This window comes from Nerophis ophidion, linkage group LG23 (genome assembly GCF_033978795.1).
Source record: "Nerophis ophidion isolate RoL-2023_Sa linkage group LG23, RoL_Noph_v1.0, whole genome shotgun sequence".
Lineage (NCBI taxonomy): Eukaryota > Metazoa > Chordata > Actinopteri > Syngnathiformes > Syngnathidae > Nerophis > Nerophis ophidion.
Window position 1 is genome coordinate 26,000,716 of NC_084633.1, and position 22,377 is coordinate 26,023,092.

At 43.4% G+C, this 22,377-nt stretch overlaps 1 protein-coding gene and 1 non-coding gene across 2 annotated transcripts in view; one reads left to right on the top strand and one right to left on the bottom strand.

Moving 5' to 3' along the window:
• The window catches only part of mcm5 (minichromosome maintenance complex component 5), a 41,347-nt gene that overhangs the window by 3,066 nt on the left and 15,904 nt on the right, over positions 1–22,377 (bottom strand). Inside the window, exons 10-14 of the mRNA XM_061885378.1 lie at positions 12,550–12,615; positions 7,302–7,478; positions 4,248–4,360; positions 4,038–4,166; positions 2,546–2,688 (exon numbers count right to left, since the gene is read on the bottom strand). Coding sequence (XP_061741362.1) covers positions 2,546–2,688; positions 4,038–4,166; positions 4,248–4,360; positions 7,302–7,478; positions 12,550–12,615 — 628 coding nt within the window. The remainder of the gene's footprint in view (positions 1–2,545; positions 2,689–4,037; positions 4,167–4,247; positions 4,361–7,301; positions 7,479–12,549; positions 12,616–22,377) is intronic.
• trnam-cau (transfer RNA methionine (anticodon CAU)) lies at positions 7,521–7,592 on the top strand. The gene has a single exon. It is a non-coding gene; the product is annotated as a tRNA-Met (tRNA).

A 22,377-nucleotide genomic window follows, 5' to 3' on the forward strand; every position in this document is an offset into this window, starting at 1 on the left:
TAACATGTAATATATACATGATGTAAGTATATATGTAATGTAGTAACATTCATAATAACATGTAATATATACATGATACAAGTATGTATGTAATGTAGTAACATTTATAATGTGTAATATATACATGTGAGTATATATGTAATGTAGTAACATGTATAATATGTAATATATACACATGATGTAAGTATATACTGTATGTAATGTAGTAACACTTATAATAAATAACATGTAATATATACATGATGTAAGTATATATGTAATGTAGTAACATTCATAATAACAATATAGAAATGATGTAAGTATATATGTCATGTAACATTCATAACAACATGTAATATATACATGATGTAAGTATATATGTAATGTAGTAAAATTTATAATAACGTCATATATACATGATTTATGTATGTAAGGTAGTAACATTCATGATAACATGTAATATATACATGTAAGTATATATGTAATGTAGTAACATTGATAATAACATGTCATATTTGCGCATTTTGCTCATTGCAAGCATACAGTGGTGTATTCATTTTCGCCATTTCCAACAACAACAACTACTAATCATGGCAGACCTCATGAGGGAAAAATACTTCTTTGTGACAAATCATGATCCAGAACCTTATATTTTTGAGCCTGAAAATAAGGAGGATGAGCTCCGAGTTTTAGAAGCTGAGCGATAAGCAGAGCCGTCATGTAGCAGTATTGCTAAGTGCTAAACAAGTCTGCTCTCACTGGGATGTTTATATCATCCCGTTTAGATGAAGAATTAATTAAAGTCCACCCGGTAGGTTATATTAAAAAAAAAAAATGTGTTGCATGTGTTTCCGATATATCCAAGTTGAATGTCAAAGTTGAACAAGTTCTTGATTTATGGTCCCAACCTTCTACTTTCCAGGGGAGAGGCATGATTTATAATGTGGAATTACCTTTCACCAACAAAGAAGCCATGCAGCGGCTCACAGACTCAGTTTGTCAATACAGCAGCATAAGCTAATTAGCTCTCTGTGATCATGGCAAAAGTAGTCCTTCTGCGTTAGCGCTTAAAATGGTAAATGGGCTACACTTGTATAGCAAAATTTCTACATTCAAGTTACACAAAGCGCTTTGTCACTATTTCCACATTCACCCATTCACACACACATTCACACACTAATGGCGGGAGCTGCCATGCAAGGGGCTAACCACCACCTATCAGGAGCAAGGGTGAAGTGTCTTGCTCAAGGACACAATGGACGTGAGCAGGTTGGTGGAAGGTGGAGATCGAACAAGGAACCCTCAGGTTGCTGACACAGCCGGTTCGGAGAGTGGTGCATTTGGTGAATGGGTTACACTTGTATAGCGCTTTTCTACCTTTTTAAGGAACTCAAAGCACCACATTCACCCATTCACACACACATTCACACACTGATGGCGGGAGCTGCCATGCAAGGCGCTAACCAGCACCCATCAGGAGCAAGGGTGAAGTGTCTTGCTCAGGACACAACAGACGTGACCAGGTTGGTAGAAGGTGGGGATCGAACCAGGAACCCTCAGGTTGCTGACACAGCCGGTTCGGAGAGTGGCGTGGTTCATAAATGGTAAATGGATTACACTTGCATAGCGCTTTTCTACGTTTTCAAGGAACTCAAAGCACCCCATTCAGCCATTCACACACACATTCACACACTGATGGCGGGAGCTGCCATGCAAGGCGCTAACCAGCACCCATCAGGAGCAAGGGTGAAGTGTCTTGCTCAGGACACAACGGACGTGACTGAGTTGGTAGAAGGTGGAGATCGAACCAGGAACCCTCAGGTTGCTGACACAGCCGGTTCAGAGAGTGGTGCGTTTGGTAAATGGGTTATACTTGTATAGCGCTTTTCTACTTTTTTAAGGAACTCAAAGCGCTTTGTCACTATTACCACATTCACCCATTCACACACTGATGGCGGGAGCTGCCATGCAAGGCGCTAACCAGCACCCATCAGGAGCAAGGGTGAAGTGTCTTGCTCAAGGACACAACAGACGTGAAAAGGTTGGTGGAAGTTGGGGATCAAACCAGGAACCCTCAGGTTGCTGGCACAGCCGGTTCGGAGAGTGGCGCGGTTGATAAATGGTAAATGGGTTACACTTGAATAGCGCTTTTCTACCTTTTTAAGGAACTCAAAGCACCACATTCACCCATTCACACACTGATGGCGGGAGCTGCCATGCAAGACACTAACCAACACCCATCAGGAGCAAGGGTGAAGTGTCTTGCTGAAGGACACAACAGACGTGACCAAGTTAGTAGAGGGTGGGGATCAAACCAGGAACCCTCAGGTTGCTGACACAGCTGGTTCGGAGAGTGGTGCGGAGGGCATAATATCAGTAATATTTGGTCAATACCCAGGTCACGAGGTATAAACAGAGTATATTTTATGAGTAAGAATGCGTCAAAAAATAAAATTGTGTTCTTGTATTAAAGAAAGGATTGTGATCATAGCAGAACTTTAACCTGCCATCTACTCATTCTTTTAGGTATTGGAGGGTGAAGTGATATCAGAGCATACCAACACACCTGAAAGGCTGCCAGACAGAGCAGCATCCAGAGTGGAGACCTGGAAGAGTCTGAGGGCTTCATCCACCTCCTCCTCTCCAGCCACGGCCTGCAACTTCATCTTGGCCAAGGACTCTGCGATGCGCACCACGGCCTCCAGCTGCCTGCAACGCAAGCGGACATGTTCAAGAAGGAGACGGATGCATTGAATGTGAGTAGAGCAGGGCCGGGCGATACAGAAAATGACTATATCGTGATATTGGAGTATACGTCCTCACGCAGTTGCTTTTAGCGGCGGGCATCTTCTCACTCTTTCTTGTCTCTCCTTCTCACAGAGACTTAAACAAGCGCACCTTCTTACATACGTGCTAATTCCAACGTCACACGCCCGCCCCGAGAAGAGATGTAGCGACATGGGTAACATTAGCTGCGATGCTAGCGGTGCTTCGCGAGTGGTAATTTGAGAGAGAGAGAGAGAGAAGGTGGCAATCTGGTAACAAATGAAGGAAGAATTAATTGCCAAGAAAAACAGCAGGGGGTGCATCGTCTGGCGGTGGTTTGGCTTCAAGTGGGAATATGTTAATGCTAATATGCTAACATGCTAATATGCTAAAACGTTTACGAGTATCTGTGTTAGTATTATTAACTTGGCATTCCTTTTGTATTGTTTGAGTTTCACATATTCTCCAGTAAGCTTCCGCAGCTAGTGGGTCCATGACGATGACCTCTGTTTTGTTTGATCAGCCATTTTACTACCTTGTTGCAAACACCATTCAGAAACAATTAAGGTATGTAAATAAACATTTCCAAAGTATTTCTGTGTAAATAAATACAACATATATATCTGTGGCTTATAGTCCGGTGCGACAAATATACTCTATAGTCCGGAATGTACTGTAGTTTTAAATAAATAATACAACCATAAATGACCCAAATATACTGCGTACGTCAGCCTTTAGAAGCCCTTGAAACCCATTCTGAAATGGTTTAATTACAATTTGCATGCCAAATAATATATATTTATTAACTACCTAACTACTAACTATATATAGCGATATAGATTTTAGGTCATAGAACGCATTCATTTGCGCTCAGATGTCTCATTTCAGGGCAGTAATTTCCCACACTACAATTAGATACTGCGAGAAACTGTAAAATACAAGCTGCATTGAACACATCAGACACACAGCTATATAATGAGAAGGAGGGTCGCCAATATTGTCAATGTGTGGCTATCAACAATATTTTTAACTTAAGGAAACTGAAAGCAGTAAAAAAAAATGGGCGGAGTTTAATATTTAAATGTACAAAACGAAGACAAAACTACAAGGTTATATCTTTTTCAATGAAGAGAGATCTGCTCCACCAATGAGATCTTAGCAGTGGAAGCTCAGTGATACTAGAAATTATAGTTATTATATCGTAACTAATAACACCCCCCGCGACCTCAAACCGGACAAGCGGTAGTAAATGGATGGATGGATGGATGGATGGATAATAGAACTAGAAATACCTGACAGTGATGGGAATGGTGGGTCTTTTGTTGCTCTCTCTCTCGTGCTCTCTGGCGCCGCTCCTCATCAGCACGTATCGGTTCTTCAGCTTCTCGGCGGCGGCGGCAGAGAGACGAGGGCCACATTTGCTATGAAACAGACCGAGGAGCGTTAATGAGCGTTTTATATTTCAATCCGTCACACAAAACCCCCCCGAAAAACAGACTTACGCCCTGGCGAAGGCAATGTATTTCTTAAAGGTGGCCAGCGGGATCTCGCCCTCGACACCTTCCGTCTGCGTGTGAGCGCTGAGGTGAACGTTCATCACGTGGCGAGCCAACGTCTGCAGAAAAGAAGTTAATGACTCTCTGAAATTCCATTTTAAACACTAAAACTCCGGAAGGGCAGCCATTTGGCTTTTCCACGATAAAACGCCCAAAAGGCAGCAATAAAGATGTAATATTGTGAGTAAACGTTTACGAATATTCTGAAAGTTGTTTTTTTAAGATAATTTTACAAGACAAAATTATACAAGATTAAAGTATAACCCGAATATTTAAAAAAAAAATTACAAGGAAAATATGCCATTTTACAGTATTAAAGTCAATTATATGTGTGTATACACAGTGTGTATATATATATATATATATATATATATATATATATATATATGTATTTATTTTTTAAGAAAAACGCAATAGTTTGAATTTTTTAGAGCAATTCTGTATAAATATTTCAAGAAAATATTTTTATAAATAATTTTTTATTTAGATAAAAAAAGCCATTTTACAAGATTAAAGTCAAATACAATGTGAAAAAAGTCTTCTTTTTTTTTTTAGAAAAACGTTGCAATATTGTGAGATAAATTGTCATACAAGAATTTTTAGGAATATTCTGAAAAAAAAACCAACAACATTTTACCAGACAAAATGATATAATTTACAAGATTGAATCAAACATTGTGTATTTTTTTTTTATTATTTTATAATTTTTACATATTGTGAGAGTTGTCATTGTACAAAGATTATGTTAGAATTTTTTTTTTATTCACAAGAAACATTTATGCAATTGTATAGGATGAAAGTCAATTATATCGTGGGAAAAAAATATTTTTTTTGAAAAACAATATTGTGAGAAAAAAGTTATTTTACAAGAATTGTGTAAAAATATAGATAGGCTCCAGCACCCTCCCCCTCCGTGACTCCTAAAGGGACAAGCCGTAGAAAATGGATGGATGGAAGTTTTATTTTTTAGGAATATTCTGAGGAAAAAAAATTATTTTACAAGACAAAATGTAATGTACAAAATTAAAGTAAAATATAGTATGTAAAAAAAATATATTACATTTTAAGTTATACTGTGAGATATATTTTGTGAGAAAAAAAGTTGTCATACAACAATTGTCAGAATATTTTGAGAAAATTGTAAAATTGCACAAGAAAAAAACATGCCATTTACAGGATTAAAGTAAAAAAATATTTACAAGAATTGTGTAGAAAAACTTTAAAAAGTATTTTTTTTAAAGAAAAAAAGTTTGCAATTTTACAGGATTAAAGAAAAGTGAAAACGAGAATTTTTTTTTTTTTTTTTTTAAAGTTACGTTGTGAGAAAAGTTGTCATACAAGATTTTTGGGGAATAGTCTAAGAAAACAAGTTTATTTTACAAGGCAAAATTACATAGTTTACAAAAAATATCTTTCAATTTAGGAAAAAAGTTAGTAATATAGTAATAAAAAAGTTGTTGTACAAAAATTGTCTGAATATTTTAAGAAAATGTTTTAAAATTTGGCATTTTACAGGTTGAAAGTTCAAAATACGGTGGGAGAAATAGCCATCCATCCATTTTCTACTGCTTGTCTCTTATGGCAGTGGTTCTCAACCTTTTTTCAGTGATGTACCCCCTGTGAACATTTTTTTAATTCAAGTACCCCCTAATCAGAACAAAGCATTTTTGGTTGAAAAAAAGAGATAAAGAAGTAAAATACAGCACTATGTCATCAGTTTCTGATTTATTAAATTGTATAACAGTGCAAAATATTGCTCATTTGTAGTGGTCTTTCCTGAACGATCTGGACAAAAAGATATAAAAAAAACTAAAAACTTGTTGAAAAATAAACAAGTGATTCAATTATAAATAAAGATTTCTACACAGAAGTAATCATCAACATAAAGTGCCCTCTTTGGGGATTGTAATAGAGATCCATCTGGATTCATGAACTTAAGTCTAAACATTTCTTCACAAAAAAAATAATATTTAACATCAATATTTATGGAACATTTCCACAAAAAATCTAGCTGTCAACACTGAATATTGCATTGTTGTATTTTTTTTCACAGTTTATGAACTTACATCCATGATTTGTTGAAGTATTATTCAATAAATGTATTTATAAAGGATTTTTGAATTGTAGCTATTTTTAGAATATTTAAAAAAAATCTCACTTACCACTTGGCATACCTTCAAGTACCCCCAGGGGTACACGTACCCCCACTTCAGAACCACTGTCTTAAAGGGTCGCGGGGGGTGCTGGAGCCTATCCCAGCTGTACTCGGGCAGGAGGTAGGAAACAGAAAAGTTATCTCACAAGAATTGTGTAGAATTTTTTTTGTTTGATTATCTGTTGAAGATCAAAGTATGCCATTTTACAGGATAAAAGTCAAGTATATTGTGGAGGAAAAAAGTATTCTAAAAAAATGCAATTTTGTGAGAAATGTTGTCATACAATATTTTCTTTTTTTTAGGAAAAAATTAGCACCGTATTTTTCGGATTATAAATCACTCCGGAGTATACGTCGCACCGGCCGAAAATGCATAATAAAGAAGGAAAAAAACATATATACGTCGCACTGGAGTATAAATCGCATTTTGGGGGGAAATTTATTTGATAAAATCCAACACCAATACTTTTTACGATTAATGCGACATCTTGAACAGGTGCGGTAGAAAAACAGATGGCTGGATTAAAATGCATGAGAATGTTTTGTATGTTGGACGTTATTTGTAACACTGTGATTTATCAGCGGGATTACTCATTACTTATTGTTTTAAGCAATATCAACTAAGATTTATCCGAGGGCCAAATGCTGTCATCAAAAGAGCTACAAATTCCCTACCCCTGATGTAATGGATGCATTTACAAAAGAAAGGCGGCTAATTGTTGGTCGTTGAGTGGTATTTTTTGAACCCACAGCCTTATGGCTGCCTTTTGGGAATTGCACGGTGTGTAGAAATTCCCTGGGAGTTACAGTGTTGAAGTTATGTCATGAGAAAGGTGAGCAGTTACCATGTCCCTCTGCTGGTCATGATGATCTTTGATGATGAAGATGGTGTCGAATCGGGACAAGATGGTGGGCATGAAGTCGATGTTGTCCTCCCCCTTGGTGTCGTCCCAGCGACCAAACACGGAGTTGGCAGCAGCCAGCACGGAGCAGCGAGAGTTGAGAGTGGTGGTGATGCCAGCCTGGGAGGAGTAAGAGAGTGTTTGTATTCATCAGTCCCACACAGCAGAGTGGCGCAGCGGAAGCGTGCTGGGCCCATAACCCAGAGGTCGATGGATCGAAACCATCCTCTGCTAGTTTTTTTCCGCACACTAATTTCCCTCTCATCTGTAACTAACTGAGGCGATTCTTGAAGAAATTGTGTGTGAATGCTCCAATGATAAAGTTGAACTGAAATTGGATGAAATTTTTTTTTTTTTTTTTTTTTTTTTTAGAATTGTTGAAGTAGAGCACACAAACAGACCGAATATTTTGAAATTGTAACAGTTTGAACCAGATGAAAAATGTGGGAGTTGTGGAACGTTGAAGAATGTCCCATTCATTTCAAAGGAAATTCCCCCCAAATTTGTGAATTACTGGAAAAACAGGATTTTTCAACTGTCTGAATGAGTTATGATAAATAAATTATAAATGGGTTGTACTTGTATAGCGTTTTTCTACCTTCAAGGCACTCAAAGCGCTTTGACACTACTTCCACATTTACCCATTCACACAAACATTCACACACTGATGGAGGGAGCTGCCATGCAAGGCCCTAACCAGCACCCATCAGGAGCAAGGGTGAAGTGTCAAGCTCAGGACACAACGGACGTGACGAGGTTGGTACTAGGTGGGGATTGAACCAGGGACCCTCGGGTTACGCACGGCCACTCTCACTGCGGCACGAAATGGTTGGTGTTGAAATTTTTCAAATCGGTCGAAAAATGTTGAGGTAGTAACTTGTTGAATTGAAAAATGGTATTACGGAATTCCTGGTATTTCAGTAAAACCAGGAATATTTCCTGTTAAAAAAAAAAAAGTTTTTTGTCTTGATGAAGAGGAATGTTTGGACGATGGAACGGTTGAAATGCGTTGAAAAATGTGGGAGGTGTAGTCGCCAGAAAAAAGGGTGGAAATAGGGCTTTGGAAAAGCAGGAATTTTGGAAGCTCCTGGAATTTTTTTTAACTTGGAAAAATAATGGTTTGAATTTCCAGAACGGTGGAATGGTTTGAATCGGTTGAAAAATGTGAAAATGGGGAAAATAGCAAATTACATGGAAAAAAATGTCCCGGAAAACCTGGAATTCTGGGAAATCTGGGAATTTGTCAGGGTAAAGCCCGCATTTCAGAAATAGGCTGTACAGTTTGATCAGGTAGATCGCGTCAACTTCAAACTGTTCAGCCTATTTGGGAATCGCAGACTTTTATTTGACAAATTCCAAAAATTCCCAATTTCCCAGAATCCCAGGTTTTCCGGGACATTTTTCTCATTCAAAATGAATTGGCCATTTGTCAAACTGCCACCATTTCCCCATCATTCCACCTTCAACACATTCCCCCATTCTGTAAATTCAAACTATCCTTTTTCCAAGTTAAAAAAAATTCCACGATTTTCCAGAATCACTGGTTTTCCAAAGCCCTATTTGCACCCTTTTTTTCTAGCGAATACTCCTCCTACATTTTTTCAACCCACTTCAACTGTTCCACCGTCAAAAGATTCCTCTTAATCAGGACAAAAATAGAAGGTTTTTATTTTTATTTTTTAAATGGAAAAAAATCCCAGTTATCCCGAAATTTCAGGAATTCTGGAATACCCCTTCTCAATTCAACAGGTTACTACTTCAACATTTCTCGACCGATTTGAAAAATTCCAACACCAACCATTTCAAGTCAGTCAGACCATTCAATTTTTTGCCAGTTTCAAAAAAATGTCCACTTCTCCCTAAATTCCCCAATTTTTGGGAAATTCCCATTGAAATCAATGGGACATTCTTCAAAGTGCCACATTTTTCATCTGATTCAAACCGTTCCAACTTCAAAATATTCAGCCTGTTTGGGAATTGTGTGCTCTACTTCAACAATACTAAAAAAATAAAAATAAAAAAAATAAATAAAAAATCAAATTTCAGAATTGAGCATTCACACACAATTCCTTCAGGAATTGCCTCATCTATTTGTGATTAAAATGTAATCATTCAAATATTTTGAAAAACTGAAGTATGACCGGGTATGACATGGGTATGACCGATACTGCCCCTGTACTTGGTTGCACTGCAAAAAGTCAGTGTTCAAAAACAAGAAAAAAAAAATACAAAAATGAGCGGTATTTTACATGAACTAAGCAAAATTATCTGCCAATAGAACAAGAAAATTCGGCTTGTCAAGACTTTCCAAAACAAGCAAAATTAGCTAACCTCAATGAACCCAAAAATACCTTAAAATAAGTATATTCTCCCTAATAACAAGTGCACTTTTCCAGGTAGAAAAAAATGACCTTTTTGCTCAATATGTTGAAAAATATACTTTAATGAAGTAAATGCTAGTGCAATTACCTTGACATAACGATATGCGCTTGGCATCACGATTTTTTTTTTTCATGCTTGAAGTAAGAAATTATTACTTTAAAAAAGCAGTTTTATACTTGCGAGTGTTGATGACACAGCTTTGCAACACTTGATATTCCAGTTTCAAGCATGTTTTACTCAATATAGGTCAGGCCTGGGCAATTATTTAGACTCTGGGGCCACATTTAGAGAAAAAAAATATGTGTCTGGGACCCGGTATATCTATTTTTAGGCACACTAATACAAAACTTTGCAATAATGTCTGATTGAATGCTAAAAACGTTATGTTGAAAAATATTCTTAAATGAAGTAAATGCTAGTGCCATTACCTTGACATAACGATATGCGCTTGGCATCACAATTTTTTTTTTTTCATGCTTGAAGTAAGAAATTATTACTTTAAAAAAGTGGATTTATACTTGTGAGTGTTGATGACACAACTTTGCAACACTTGATATTCTGGTTTCAAGCATATTTTACTCAATATAGGTCATCAAATCTCAGCAACAAGCTGTAATATCTTACTGAGATCATTTAGAACCAAAACACTTAAAACAAATAAAACACTAACATAAAATCTGTTTAGAGAGAAGAATTATCTCATCAGACAGAAAATAAGCAAATATCACCCTTATTTGAGATATTTCATCTTACTTAGATTTCAGTTTTTACAGTGTGGGAATCGATACCCAAATTTGTAATATCGCCCAAAACTAATGTCAAGTATCCAAATAAGAGAAGAACAAGTATTCAATAAATTTTTGAACAGAAGTGTTGATCAAAGACGTTACAAAAGAAAGTGCATTATTTAGGGGTGTAACGGTACGTGTATTTGTATCGAACAGTTTCGGTACGGGGGTTTCGGTTCGGTTCGGCGGTGTACCGAACAAGTACATGCTAGCAGCTAGCAGGCTAGGACAACATGTTAAAGCCAGAGCTGGAAGACCCTCCTGCCTAGTTAAGATCTCCTGTTTGGGAACACTTTGGCTGCGCAATACAACAATGGAGGACGGAGGATTGTTCAGCAGCTGCTTCTGACAACACGTCAAACATGTGTTGCACCTTTCCTGCTTCCGGCCCCCATAGTGCCTCCCTTGCGCGCACATAACCCTTCATTCTACCCGGCAGTGGGTCTCCACAGCTCCGGACTCCAGTGTAAATGAAGAGTCCAGCTATTAGTTGCAAATCGTGGCTTTATTGAAGTCTTGCACACAGCCAATCCAACAAAACACCAGCCGCACTTGCGCTAAGGTCCCTCACCTCGCTCGCTCACACACTGACTGGCGTCACATAATAAAGGGCCACACACACACACACACACACACACACACACACACACACACACACACACACACACACACACACACACACACACACACACACACACACATGCTACTCTCATAACACAGTGGTTCTCAACCTTTTTTCAGTGATGTACCCCCGTGAACATTTTTTTTATTTAAGTACTCCCTAATCAGAGCAAAGCATTTTTGGTTGAAAAAAAGATAAAGAAGTAAAATAAAGCACTATGTCATCAGTTTCTGATTTATTAAATTGTATAACAGTGCAAAATATTGCTCATTTGTAGTGATCTTTCTTGAACTATTTGGAAAAAAAGATATACAAATAACTAAAAATTTGTTGAAAATAAACAAGTAATTAGGGTTAGGGTAAGTAAAGATTTCTACAAATATAAGTAATCATCAACTTAAAGTGCCCTCTTTGAGGATTGTAATAGAGATCCATCTGGATTCATGAACTTCATTCTAAACATTTCTTCACAAAAAAAGAAATCTTCAACATCAATATTTATGGAACATGTCTACAAAAAACGGCGGGCGGTGTTGATGAACGTGGACCCCGACTTAAACAAGTTGAAAAACATATTGGGGTGTTAGCATTTAGTGGTCAATTGTACGGAATATGTACTGTACTGTGCAATCTACTAATAAAAGTCTCAATCAATCAATCAAAAAAAGCACTTTATATGTATAAAAGTTTTGTTAAGGAACCATTCTGAGCCTTAACTTATTTAGTTTTTATTTTATATGTTTTATATGTATTAACCCTGGCAATGGACCCTGTGTGTATATGTGTGTTATGCCATTGTTTACAAATTTGGTAAATAAATAACCCCAAAATTTACATTTTTTTGTTTTCTTACAGTACCAAAAATGAACCGAACCGTGACCTCTGAACCGAGGTACGTACCGAACCGAAATTTTTGTGTACCGTTACACCCCTAGCATTATTTAAAGGTTTGAGAAAATTACGCAACATGTTGCCGCATAGGTCAGCAATTACATTAGGAGCCTTTGTGACCTGTTTGGAAATGGTCCCAGTATCATTTACATACCAAATCATGTACGGTGAAATATGTAGAGAGAGAGAGAGAGAGAGGCAGACAGAGTGAGACAGGAAGACAGAGAGAGAGACAGAAAGGCAGAAAGAGACAGAGAGGCAGAAAGAGACAGAGAGGCAGAAAGAGACAGAGAGAGACGGAGAGAAACAGAAAGACAAGGACAGAAAGAGACAGAGAGAGAGAAAGAGATGGAAAGAGAGACAGAGAGAGACAGAAAGAGCGACAGAGACAGAGAGAGACAAAAAGGGAGACAGAAACAGACAGAGACAGAAAGAGAGACAGAAAGAGAGACAGTAAGAGAGAGAGAGACAGAGAAACAGAGACAATAACACGATGTTCGGTCATTACCTTGGCGATGGAGATGGTCTGTTGCTCCATAGCCTCATGGATGGCCACTCGGTCGTCTTCCCGCATCTGCAACATGAAACAATTTGAGCCATGCTAAGTACGCAAGTATCTGCATATTACACTTGGCAATTTAGTCCTGAAATCATAAAGGATTTTGCTTTAAAAAGGGGAAAAAATGTTTGATTATATAAACTAGGCACCTTTTTAGATATCTGTCAAACCAAAATAACAAACAAAATGTAAAGAAGATTGTCCATCCATCTTCTTCCGCTTATCCGAGGTCGGGTCGCGTGGGCAACAGCCTAAGCAGGGAAACCCAGACTTCCCTTTCCCCAGCCACTTCGTCTAGCTCTTCCCGGGGGATCCCGAGGCGTTCCCAGACCAGCCGAGAGACATAGTCTTCCCAACGTGTCCTGGGTCTTCCCCGTGGCCTCCTACCGGTTGGACGTGCCCTAAACACCTCCCTAGGGAGGCGTTCGGGTGGCATCCTGACCAGATGCCCGAACCACCTCATCTGGCTCCTCTCGATGTGAAGGAGCAGTGGCTTTACTTTGAGTTCCTCCCGGATGGCAGAGCTTCTCACCCTATCTCTAAGGGAGAGCCCCGCCACCCGGCGGAGGAAACTCATTTCGGCCGCTTGTACCCGTGATCTTATCCTTTCGGTCATGACCCAAAGCTCATGACCATAGGTGAGGATGGGAACGTAGATCGACCGGTAAATTGAGAGCTTTGCCTTCCGGCTCACCTCCTTTTTCACCACAACGGATCGGTACAACGTCCGCATTACTGAAGACGCCGCACCGATCCGCCTGTCGATCTCACGATCCACTCTTCCCCCACTCGTGAACAAGACTCCTAGGTACTTGAACTCCTCCACTTGGGGCAGGGTCTCCTCCCCAACCCGGAGATGGCACTCCACCCTTTTCCGGGCGAGAACCATGGACTCGGACTTGGGGGTGCTGATTCTCATTCCGGGCTCTTCACACTCGGCTGCAAACCGATCCAGTGAGAGCTGAAGATCCCGGTCAGATGAAGCCATCAGGACCACATCATCTGCAAAAAGCAGAGACCTAATCCTGCGGTCACCAAACCGGAACCCCTCAACGCCTTGACTGCGCCTAGAAATTCTGTCCATAAAAGTTATGAACAGAATCGGTGACAAAGGACAGACTTGGCGGAGTCCAACCCTCACTGGAAATGTGTTCGACTTACTGCCGGCAATGCGGACCAAGCTCTGGCACTGATCGTACAGGGAGCGGACCGCCACAATAATACAGTCCGATACCCCATACTCTCTGAGCACTCCCCACAGGACTTCCCGAGGGACACGGTCGAATGCCTTCTCCAAGTCCACAAAGCACATGTAGACTGGTTGGACAAACTCCCATGCACCCTCAAGAACCCTGCCGAGAGTATAGAGCTGGTCCACAGTTCCACGACCAGAACGAAAACCACACTGTTCCTCCTGAATCCGAGGTTCGACTATCCGGCGTAGCCTCCTCTCCAGTACACCTGAATAAACCTTACCGGGAAGGCTGAGGAGTGAGATCCCACGATAGTTGGAACACACCCTCTGGTCCCCCTTCTTAAAGAGAGGGACCACCACCCCGGTCTGCCAATCCAGAGGTACCGCCCCCGATGTCCACGCGATGCTGTAGAGACTTGTCAACCAAGACAGCCCCACAGCATCCAGAGCCTTAAGGAACTCCGGGCGGGTCTCATCCACCCCCGGGGCCTTGCCACCGAGGAGCTTTTTAACTACCTCAGCGACCTCAGCCCCAGAAATAGGAGAGTCCACCACAGATTCCCCAGGCACTGATTCCTCATAGGAAGACGTGTTGGTGGGATTGAGGAGGTCTTCGAAGTATTCCTTCCACCTATCCACAACATCCGCAGTTGAGGTCAGCAGAACACCATCCGCACCATACACGGTGTTGATAGTGCACTGCTTCCCCTTCCTGAGGCGGCGGACGGTGGTCCAGAATCGCTTCGAAGCCGTCCGGAAGTCGTTTTCCATGGCTTCCCCGAACTCCTCCCATGTCCGAGTTTTTGCCTCAGCGACCGCTGAAGCCGCACACCGCTTGGCCTGTCGGTACCTGTCCACTGCCTCCGGAGTCCTATGAGCCAAAAGAACCCGATAGGACTCCTTCTTCAGCTCTACGGCATCCCTCACCGCTGGTGTCCACCAAGGGGTTTTAGGATTGCCGCCACGACAGGCACCAACTCTACCTTGCGACCACAGCTCCGATCAGCCGCTTCGACAATAGAGGTGCGGAACATGGTCCACTCGGACTCAATGTCCAGCACCTCCCTCGTGACATGTTCGAAGTTCTTCCGGAGGTGGGAATTGAAACTTTCTCTGACAGGAGACTCTGCCAGACGTTCCCAGCAGACCCTCACAATGCGTTTGGGCCTGCCAGGTCGGTCCGGCATCCTCCCCCACCATCGCAGCCAACTCACCACCAGGTGGTGATCGGTAGAAAGCTCCGCCCCTCTCTTCACTCGAGTGTCCAAAACATAAGGCCGCAAATCCGATGACACAACTACAAAGTCGATCATGGAACTGCGGCCTAGGGTGTCCTGCTGCCAAGTGCACATATGGACACCCTTATGTTTGAACATGGTGTTTGTAATGGACAAATTGTGACGAGCACAAAAGTCCAATAACAAAACACCACTCTGGTTCAGATCCGGGCGGCCATTCTTCCCAATCACGCCTCTCCAGGTTTCACTGTCGTTGCCAACATGAGCGTTGATGTCCCCCAGTAGGACAAGGGAATCACCCGGGGGAGCACTTTCCAGTACTCCCTCGAGTGTACCCAAAAAGGGTGGGTACTCTGAACTGCCGTTTGGTGCGTAAGCACAAACAACAGTCAGGACCCGTCCCCCCACCTGAAGGCGGAGAGAGGCTACCCTTTCGTCCACTGGGTTGAACTCCAACGTGCAGGCTTTAAGCCGGGGGGCAACCAGAATTGCCACCCCAGCCCGTCGCCTCTCACTGTTGACAACGCCAGAGTGGAAGAGAGTCCAGTCCCTCTCGAGAGAAGTGGTTCCAGAGCCCTTGCTGTGCGTCGAAGTGAGTCCGACTATATCCAGCCGGAACTTCTCCACTTCGCGCACTAGCTCAGGCTCTTTCCCCCCCAGTGAGGTGACGTTCCACGTGCCAAGAGCTAGCTTCTGTAGCCGAGGATCGGACCGCGAAGTGCCCTGCCTTCGGCTGCCGCCCAGCTCATATTGCACCCGACCTCTATGGCCCCTGCTATGGGTGGTGAGCCCATTGGAGGGGTGACCCACGTTGCCTCTTCGGGCTGTGCCCGGCCAGGCCCCATGGGAACAGGCCCGGCCACCAGGCGCTCGCCTTCGTGCCCCACCTCCGGGCCTGGCTCCAGAGGGGGGCCCCGGTGACCCACGTCCGGGTGAGGGAAATCTGGGTCCATGTTTTATCTTCTTCATAGAGGTCTTCGTGCTGCTCTTTGTCTGATCCCTCACCTAGAACCTGTTTGCCTTGGGAGACCCTACCAGGGGGCTTTATGCCCCCGGACAACATAGCTCCTAGGATCATTGGGACACGCAAACTCCTCTACCACGATAAGGTGGCAGCTCAGAGAGGAGTATATGTAAAGAAGATTGTAAAAAAAAAAAACAATAATTAAAATCAGATGTATGATGTATATAAAAATAATCATTTTAGTACAATGTATACCCTATTTTTCAGGCCATTGGGTGCAACAAATTATACGGCGTTTTAAAGGGGTTATGTTATGATTTTTTTTGTAAATTTTAACACTCCCTTGTGGTGTACATAACATGTAATGGTGATTCTTTTGTCAAAATGTTGCATAGATGATGTTTTACAGATCATCTTCAAGCCACTTTCTGACCGTCTCTTCAGGATGTCTTATTTCCGTGCCTCCACTTCGACAGCATCTTCTCCATATCATCGTTATACCGGTAGTTTTTAGCACTTCCATAGCGAATCTACTTACAGATATGAGTTAGAACTCGTCCTGCCATTAACAATTATTTTTAGAGATGTCCAATAATATCGGATGGGCCGATAAATGCCTTAAAATAAGATATCGGAATCAATTTCAAAAAGTAAAATTTATGACTTTTTAAAACGCCGCTGTGTACACGGACGTAGGGAGAAGTACAGAGCGATAATAAACCTTAAAGGCAAGGCCTTTGTGTGCCGGCCCAGCCACATAATATCTACGGCTTTTCACACACACAAGTGAAAGAAAGGCCTACTTGGTCAACAGCCATACAGGTCACACTGAGGGTGGCCGTATAAACAACTTTAACACTGTTACAAATATGCGCCACACTGTGAACCCACACCAAACAAGAATGACAAACACATTTCGGGAGAACATCAGCACAGTAACACAACATAAACACAACAGAACAAATACCCAGAACCGCTTGCAGCACTAACTCTTCCGGGACGCTACAATCTACAACCACTGCTATCCCCTACCATCCCCACCTCAACCCCGCCCACCTCAACCTTCTCATGCTTTCTCAGGGAGAGCATGTCCCAAATTCCAAGCTGCTGTTTTGAGGCATATGAAAAAAATGCACTTTGTGACTTCAATAATAAATATGGCAGTGCCATGTTGGCATTTTTTTCCATAACTTGAGTTGATTTATTTTGGAAAACCTTGTTACATTGTTTAATGCATCCAGCGAGGCATCACAACAAAATTAGGCATAATAATGTGTTAATTGCATGACTGTGTACATCTGTATCGGTTGATATCGGAATCGGTAATTAAGAGTTGGACAACATCGGAATATCAGATATCGACAAAAAAGCCATTATCGGACATCGCTAATTATTTGATAGTCGATTAGTCAACGATTATCCCAACAGTAATCGGATAATAACGCGTACACATAGTTAATGGCTCGGATTTTTCCATTGACTTCTAAATGCAGCTTAAATTACTTTAGGCATGTGCTTACTAACAAAGATGACTACCGTATTTTTCGGATTATAAGTCGCTCCGGAGTATAAGTCGCAACGGCTGAAAATGCATAATAAAGAAGGAAAAAAACATATAAGTCGCACTGGAGTATAAGTCGCATTTTTGGGGGAAAATTATATGATAATACCCAACACAAAGAATAGACATTTGAAAGGCAATTTCAAATAAATAAAGAATAATGAACAACAGGCTGAATAAGTGTACGTTATATGACGCATAAATAACCAACTGAGAAGGTGCCTGGTATGTTAACGTAACATATTATGGTAAGAGTCATTCAAATAACTATAACATATAGAACATGCTATACGTTTACCAAACAATCTGTCACTCCTAATTGCTAAATCCCATGAAATCTTATACGTCTAGTCTATGGGTGCCAAACTCTGGCCCGCGGGCATCCGCCAACCACTGCCCCATCTATGGGTTAAATAGTTGTCACCCCCCCCACCCGCTGCCTTGTGGTACCTTTGGGAGAAGGAAAGGCTACGGGAGAAAACCCAGGCAGAAAATCAGGAGTGGAGCCCCTCAGGCGACTGGGTGTCATTGCTGACCCCCTGCCGGCAGCTCCTGCAGCAAAGCCGATGCCAGATGTATTGCCTTGCTTTCCTCTGGGCCACATCGATACGGCCGAGAGGGGGATCTTGATGTCGGGGCAACTCAAGATCTCCATACTTTTCTGCCCAGGCTTGCGCCACGGAGAGCCTCCCCCCAAAAGGGAGGAAACAACACGGAAGCTGGCAGTCTTAAGTTCCACTCGATTGGCGCCAGCTTCGACGGTGGGAGGAATCATTGACTAATGATTTGGCCACCGCCCGCCTCAAGCCGGGCAGCCCCCGGTCAATTAGGTGCCAACCTGCCAGAGCCGGCGGGGAATGGGGTAAAGCACGACTAGCAAACGTCAACAAATGCACCAAAGATGATCAGAAAAAAAGCAAAAACTGTGAGAAAGAAAACGAAGATACCAGCTCTTCGAGTATCAAGCTGGAATGTCAGAACAATGCGCACAGGGCTCTTGGACAGCCTTGATCTCATTGGCGACTCGCGCAAGACCGCTATCATTGACCGTGAGCTCCACCGACTCAATGTCGACATTGCTGCGCTCCAAGAGACACGTCTTGCTGACTTTGGCTCTCTGAAGGAAAAGCACTATACTTTCTTCTGGCAGGGAAAGAGTGCAGAGGAATCTCGGGAATATGGTGTGGGATTTGCAGTGAATAACACTCTGCTTCCCATGATGGACCCACCGACAGGAGGGTCTGAGCGGATCCTTGTAATCCGCCTTTCTACCAGCAGCGGACCAGCAAACCTGTTGTGTGCTTATGCCCCGACCCTCTACTCACCACCAGAGTCAAAAGACAAGTTCTACGAGGAGCTCGACGCGGCTGTCAACACCATCCCGAAAAATGAGCATCTGCTACTTCTGGGAGACTTCAATGCCAGGGCAGGTGCTGACCACAAATCCTGGCCAGACTGCCTTGGTCACTTTGGAGTGGGTAGTATGAACGAAAATGGACAACGTCTGCTAGAGCTGTGCTGCTACCACAAGCTCTGCATCACGAATACCTTCTTCCAGACTAAGCCTTTGCACCGGGTATCCTGGAGACACCCCAGATCTAAACATTGGCACCAGCTCGACCTCATCATCACGAGACGAGAGGCCCTTAACGGCGTGCTTCTCACATGGACGTTTCACAGTGCTGACTGCGACACGGACCATTCACTATTCCTGACCATTCCTCAGCAAGGTCAGGCTACGACCAAAACCGATCTATCACACCAAGCAGAAGGCCCGTCCACGCATCAATGCCAGCCGTTATACCAACCCTGCTGTCACACAACGCTTCCTCACCTCCCTTGACCAAGCACTCTGTGGACCATCAATCAGGCAAAGTGCTGTGGACAAATAGAATTGCTTGCGTGATACCATCTACGACCAAGCCATTGCAACATACGGGAAGAGAACGAGAAGAAATGCAGACTGGTTTGAGGCTAGTGCTGCTGTGATGGAGCCAGTTATAGAGGCAAAGCGTACCGCTTTCCTCAAGCACAAGAGAAACCCCTCGCAGAGGAACCTTGACGCCTTGAGAAGGGCCAAGAGCGAAGCCCAGCGAATGGCACGTAGCTGTGCCAACAACTACTGGCTCGAGCTCTCCTCAAACATACAAAGGGCGTCAGACACGGGAGATATCAGGGGCATGTATGAGGGGATAAAGCAAGCAACCGGCCCGTCCATCAAGAAAACAGCACCGCTGAAAGCCAACACTGGTGAAGTGATCACTGACCGCAATAAGCAGATGGAAAGATGGGCCGAACACTATATGGAGTTATATGCCATGGAGAGCATTGTGTCAGAGGCGGGTCTGAATGGAGTTGCAAACCTGCCTATTATAATGGAGCTCGACAAGGAACCCACGCAGGAAGAGCTCAGCAAAGCTATTGATAACCTTTCATGCGGCAAGGCCCCAGGTGCTGACGGGATAACACCTGATGTCATAAAACTTGGGAAACCTTCGTTACTGCCGCACCTTCACGATCTCCTCTGCCTCTGTTGGAAGGATGGAGCCGTCCCCCAGGATCTGCGTGACTCCAAGATTGTCACACTGTATAAGAACAAGGGGGAACGCAGTGACTGTAATAATTATCGCGGCATCTCCCTGCTTAACATCGTGGGGAAAGTCTTTGCTCGTGTCGCCCTTGCTAGACTCCACCTCCTTGCAGAACGTGTCTACCCTGAGTCACAATGTGGCTTCAGGGCAGCAAGATCCACAGTGGACATGGTTTTCACCCTTCGGCAGCTGCAGGAGAAGTGCCGGGAACAGAGGAGACCCTTATATCTCGCCTTTGTTGATCTCACTAAAGCATTCGACCTTGTCAGCAGAGATGGTCTTTTCAAGCTGCTTGCAAAGATTGGCTGCCCCCCAAAACTCCTCGCCATCATAAGATCATTCCACAAAAACACACAGGGTTCCGTCTGTTGGGAAGGAGGAACATCAGAGGCCTTTCCAATCCGCAGCGGCGTAAAACAGGGCTGCGTTCTTGCGCCAACCCTCTTTGGAATTTTCTTCTTCCTCGTTCTGTCTACTGCTTTCGGCACATGTTCTGAGGGTGTCCTCCTACAAACGAGAGGCGATGGGAAACTTTTCAACCTTGCCCGTTTGCGCTCCAAGACCAAGGTGACCAGTGTCCTCCTGAGGGAAATGCTTTTTGCTGATGATGCAGCTCTAACCTCCCACACCGAGTCCGGGCTCCAGAGGCTGATGGACAGGCTTTCATCTGCCTGTAAAGAGTTTGGTCTCACCATCAATCTAAAGAAGACCAATGTCATGGGCCAAGATGCTGAAACTCTACTCTCCATCTCCGTCGACAATCAGACTCTGGAATGTGTCAACACCTTTACATACCTTGGATCCGCAATCTCCAGTGACTTGTCACTTGACACAGAACGTTCCATCCGGCTTGCGAGAGCCGCCACAGTGATGGCCAGGCTGTCCAAAAGAGTATGGTCGAACAACCAGCTATCCACGCGCACTAAACGCCAGGTCTACCAAGCCTGCCTCATTAGCACACTGATGAATGGCAGCGAGGCCTGGACCACCTACACCAGACATGAGAAACAGCTAAACAGCTTCCACCTGCGCTGTCTTCGCCGCATCCTGGGAATCTCATGGCAGGACAACGTTCCCAAGATGGAAGTCCTAGATCGTGCGCACTCCACCAGCCTGTTCACCATGCTCAGCCAACGCCACCTGAGATGGCTTGGCCGTGTCCAAAGGATGGACCCCAGCCGGCTCCCCAGAGCTGTCCTTTACGGTGAATTGTCAACAGGCTCCAGACCCCTTGGTCGCCCCCGACTGCGTTTCAAGGACGTGTGCAAACGTGACATGAAACTGGCAGACATCGACCACAACAACTGGGAGGAAGCAGCAAAAGACCGCGACGTTTGGAGGCAGACTGTTGCCACAGGAACCCGCCATGCCGAGGAGAAGCATATCTCCCTGTTGCAGGCGAGGAGACTAAAGCGGAAACTGCGTGAGGTGGGACCTGCTCCTGTGTAAGAACCCTCCCCATACGTCTGCGCCAACTGCACCAGAGATTGTCACTCCGGAGTGGGGCTGTACAGCCACAGCCGCCGCTGCAAGAAAGAATGAACTCCCCCAGGCGCAACCCATCGTCACTACTGACGGACGGATGCCTATGATGATACGTTTACCAAACAATCTGTCACTCCTAATTGCTAAATCCCATGAAATCTTTATACGTTTAGTCCATGGGTGTCAAACTCTGGCCCGCGGGCCAAATTAGGCCCGCCGTGCAATTTCATTTGGCCCTTGAGGCAATATCAAATTAACATTAGAGCTGGTCCGCCGGTATTATACAGCTGTAATACCGCTTTCACCGCTTATACTCATACTTGCCAACCCTCATGATTTTCCAGGGAAACTTCCGAAGTTCAGTGCCCCTCCCGAAAATTTCCCAGGGCAACCATTCTCCCGAATTTCTCCCCGGACAACAATATTGGGGTCGTGCCTTAAAGGCACTGCCTTTAGCGTTCTCCACAACCTGTCGTTACGTCCGCTTTTCCTCCATACATACAGCGTGCCGACCAAGTCACATAGTATATGCCGCTTGCACACACACACACACACACACACACACACACACACACAAAAGTGAATGCAAGGCATATTTGATCAACAGCCATACAGGTCACACTGAGGGTGGCCGTACATACAACTTTAACACTGTTGCAAATATGCGCCACACTGTGAACCCACACCAAACAAGAATGACGAACACATTTCGGGAGAACAACCGCACCGAAACACAACATGAA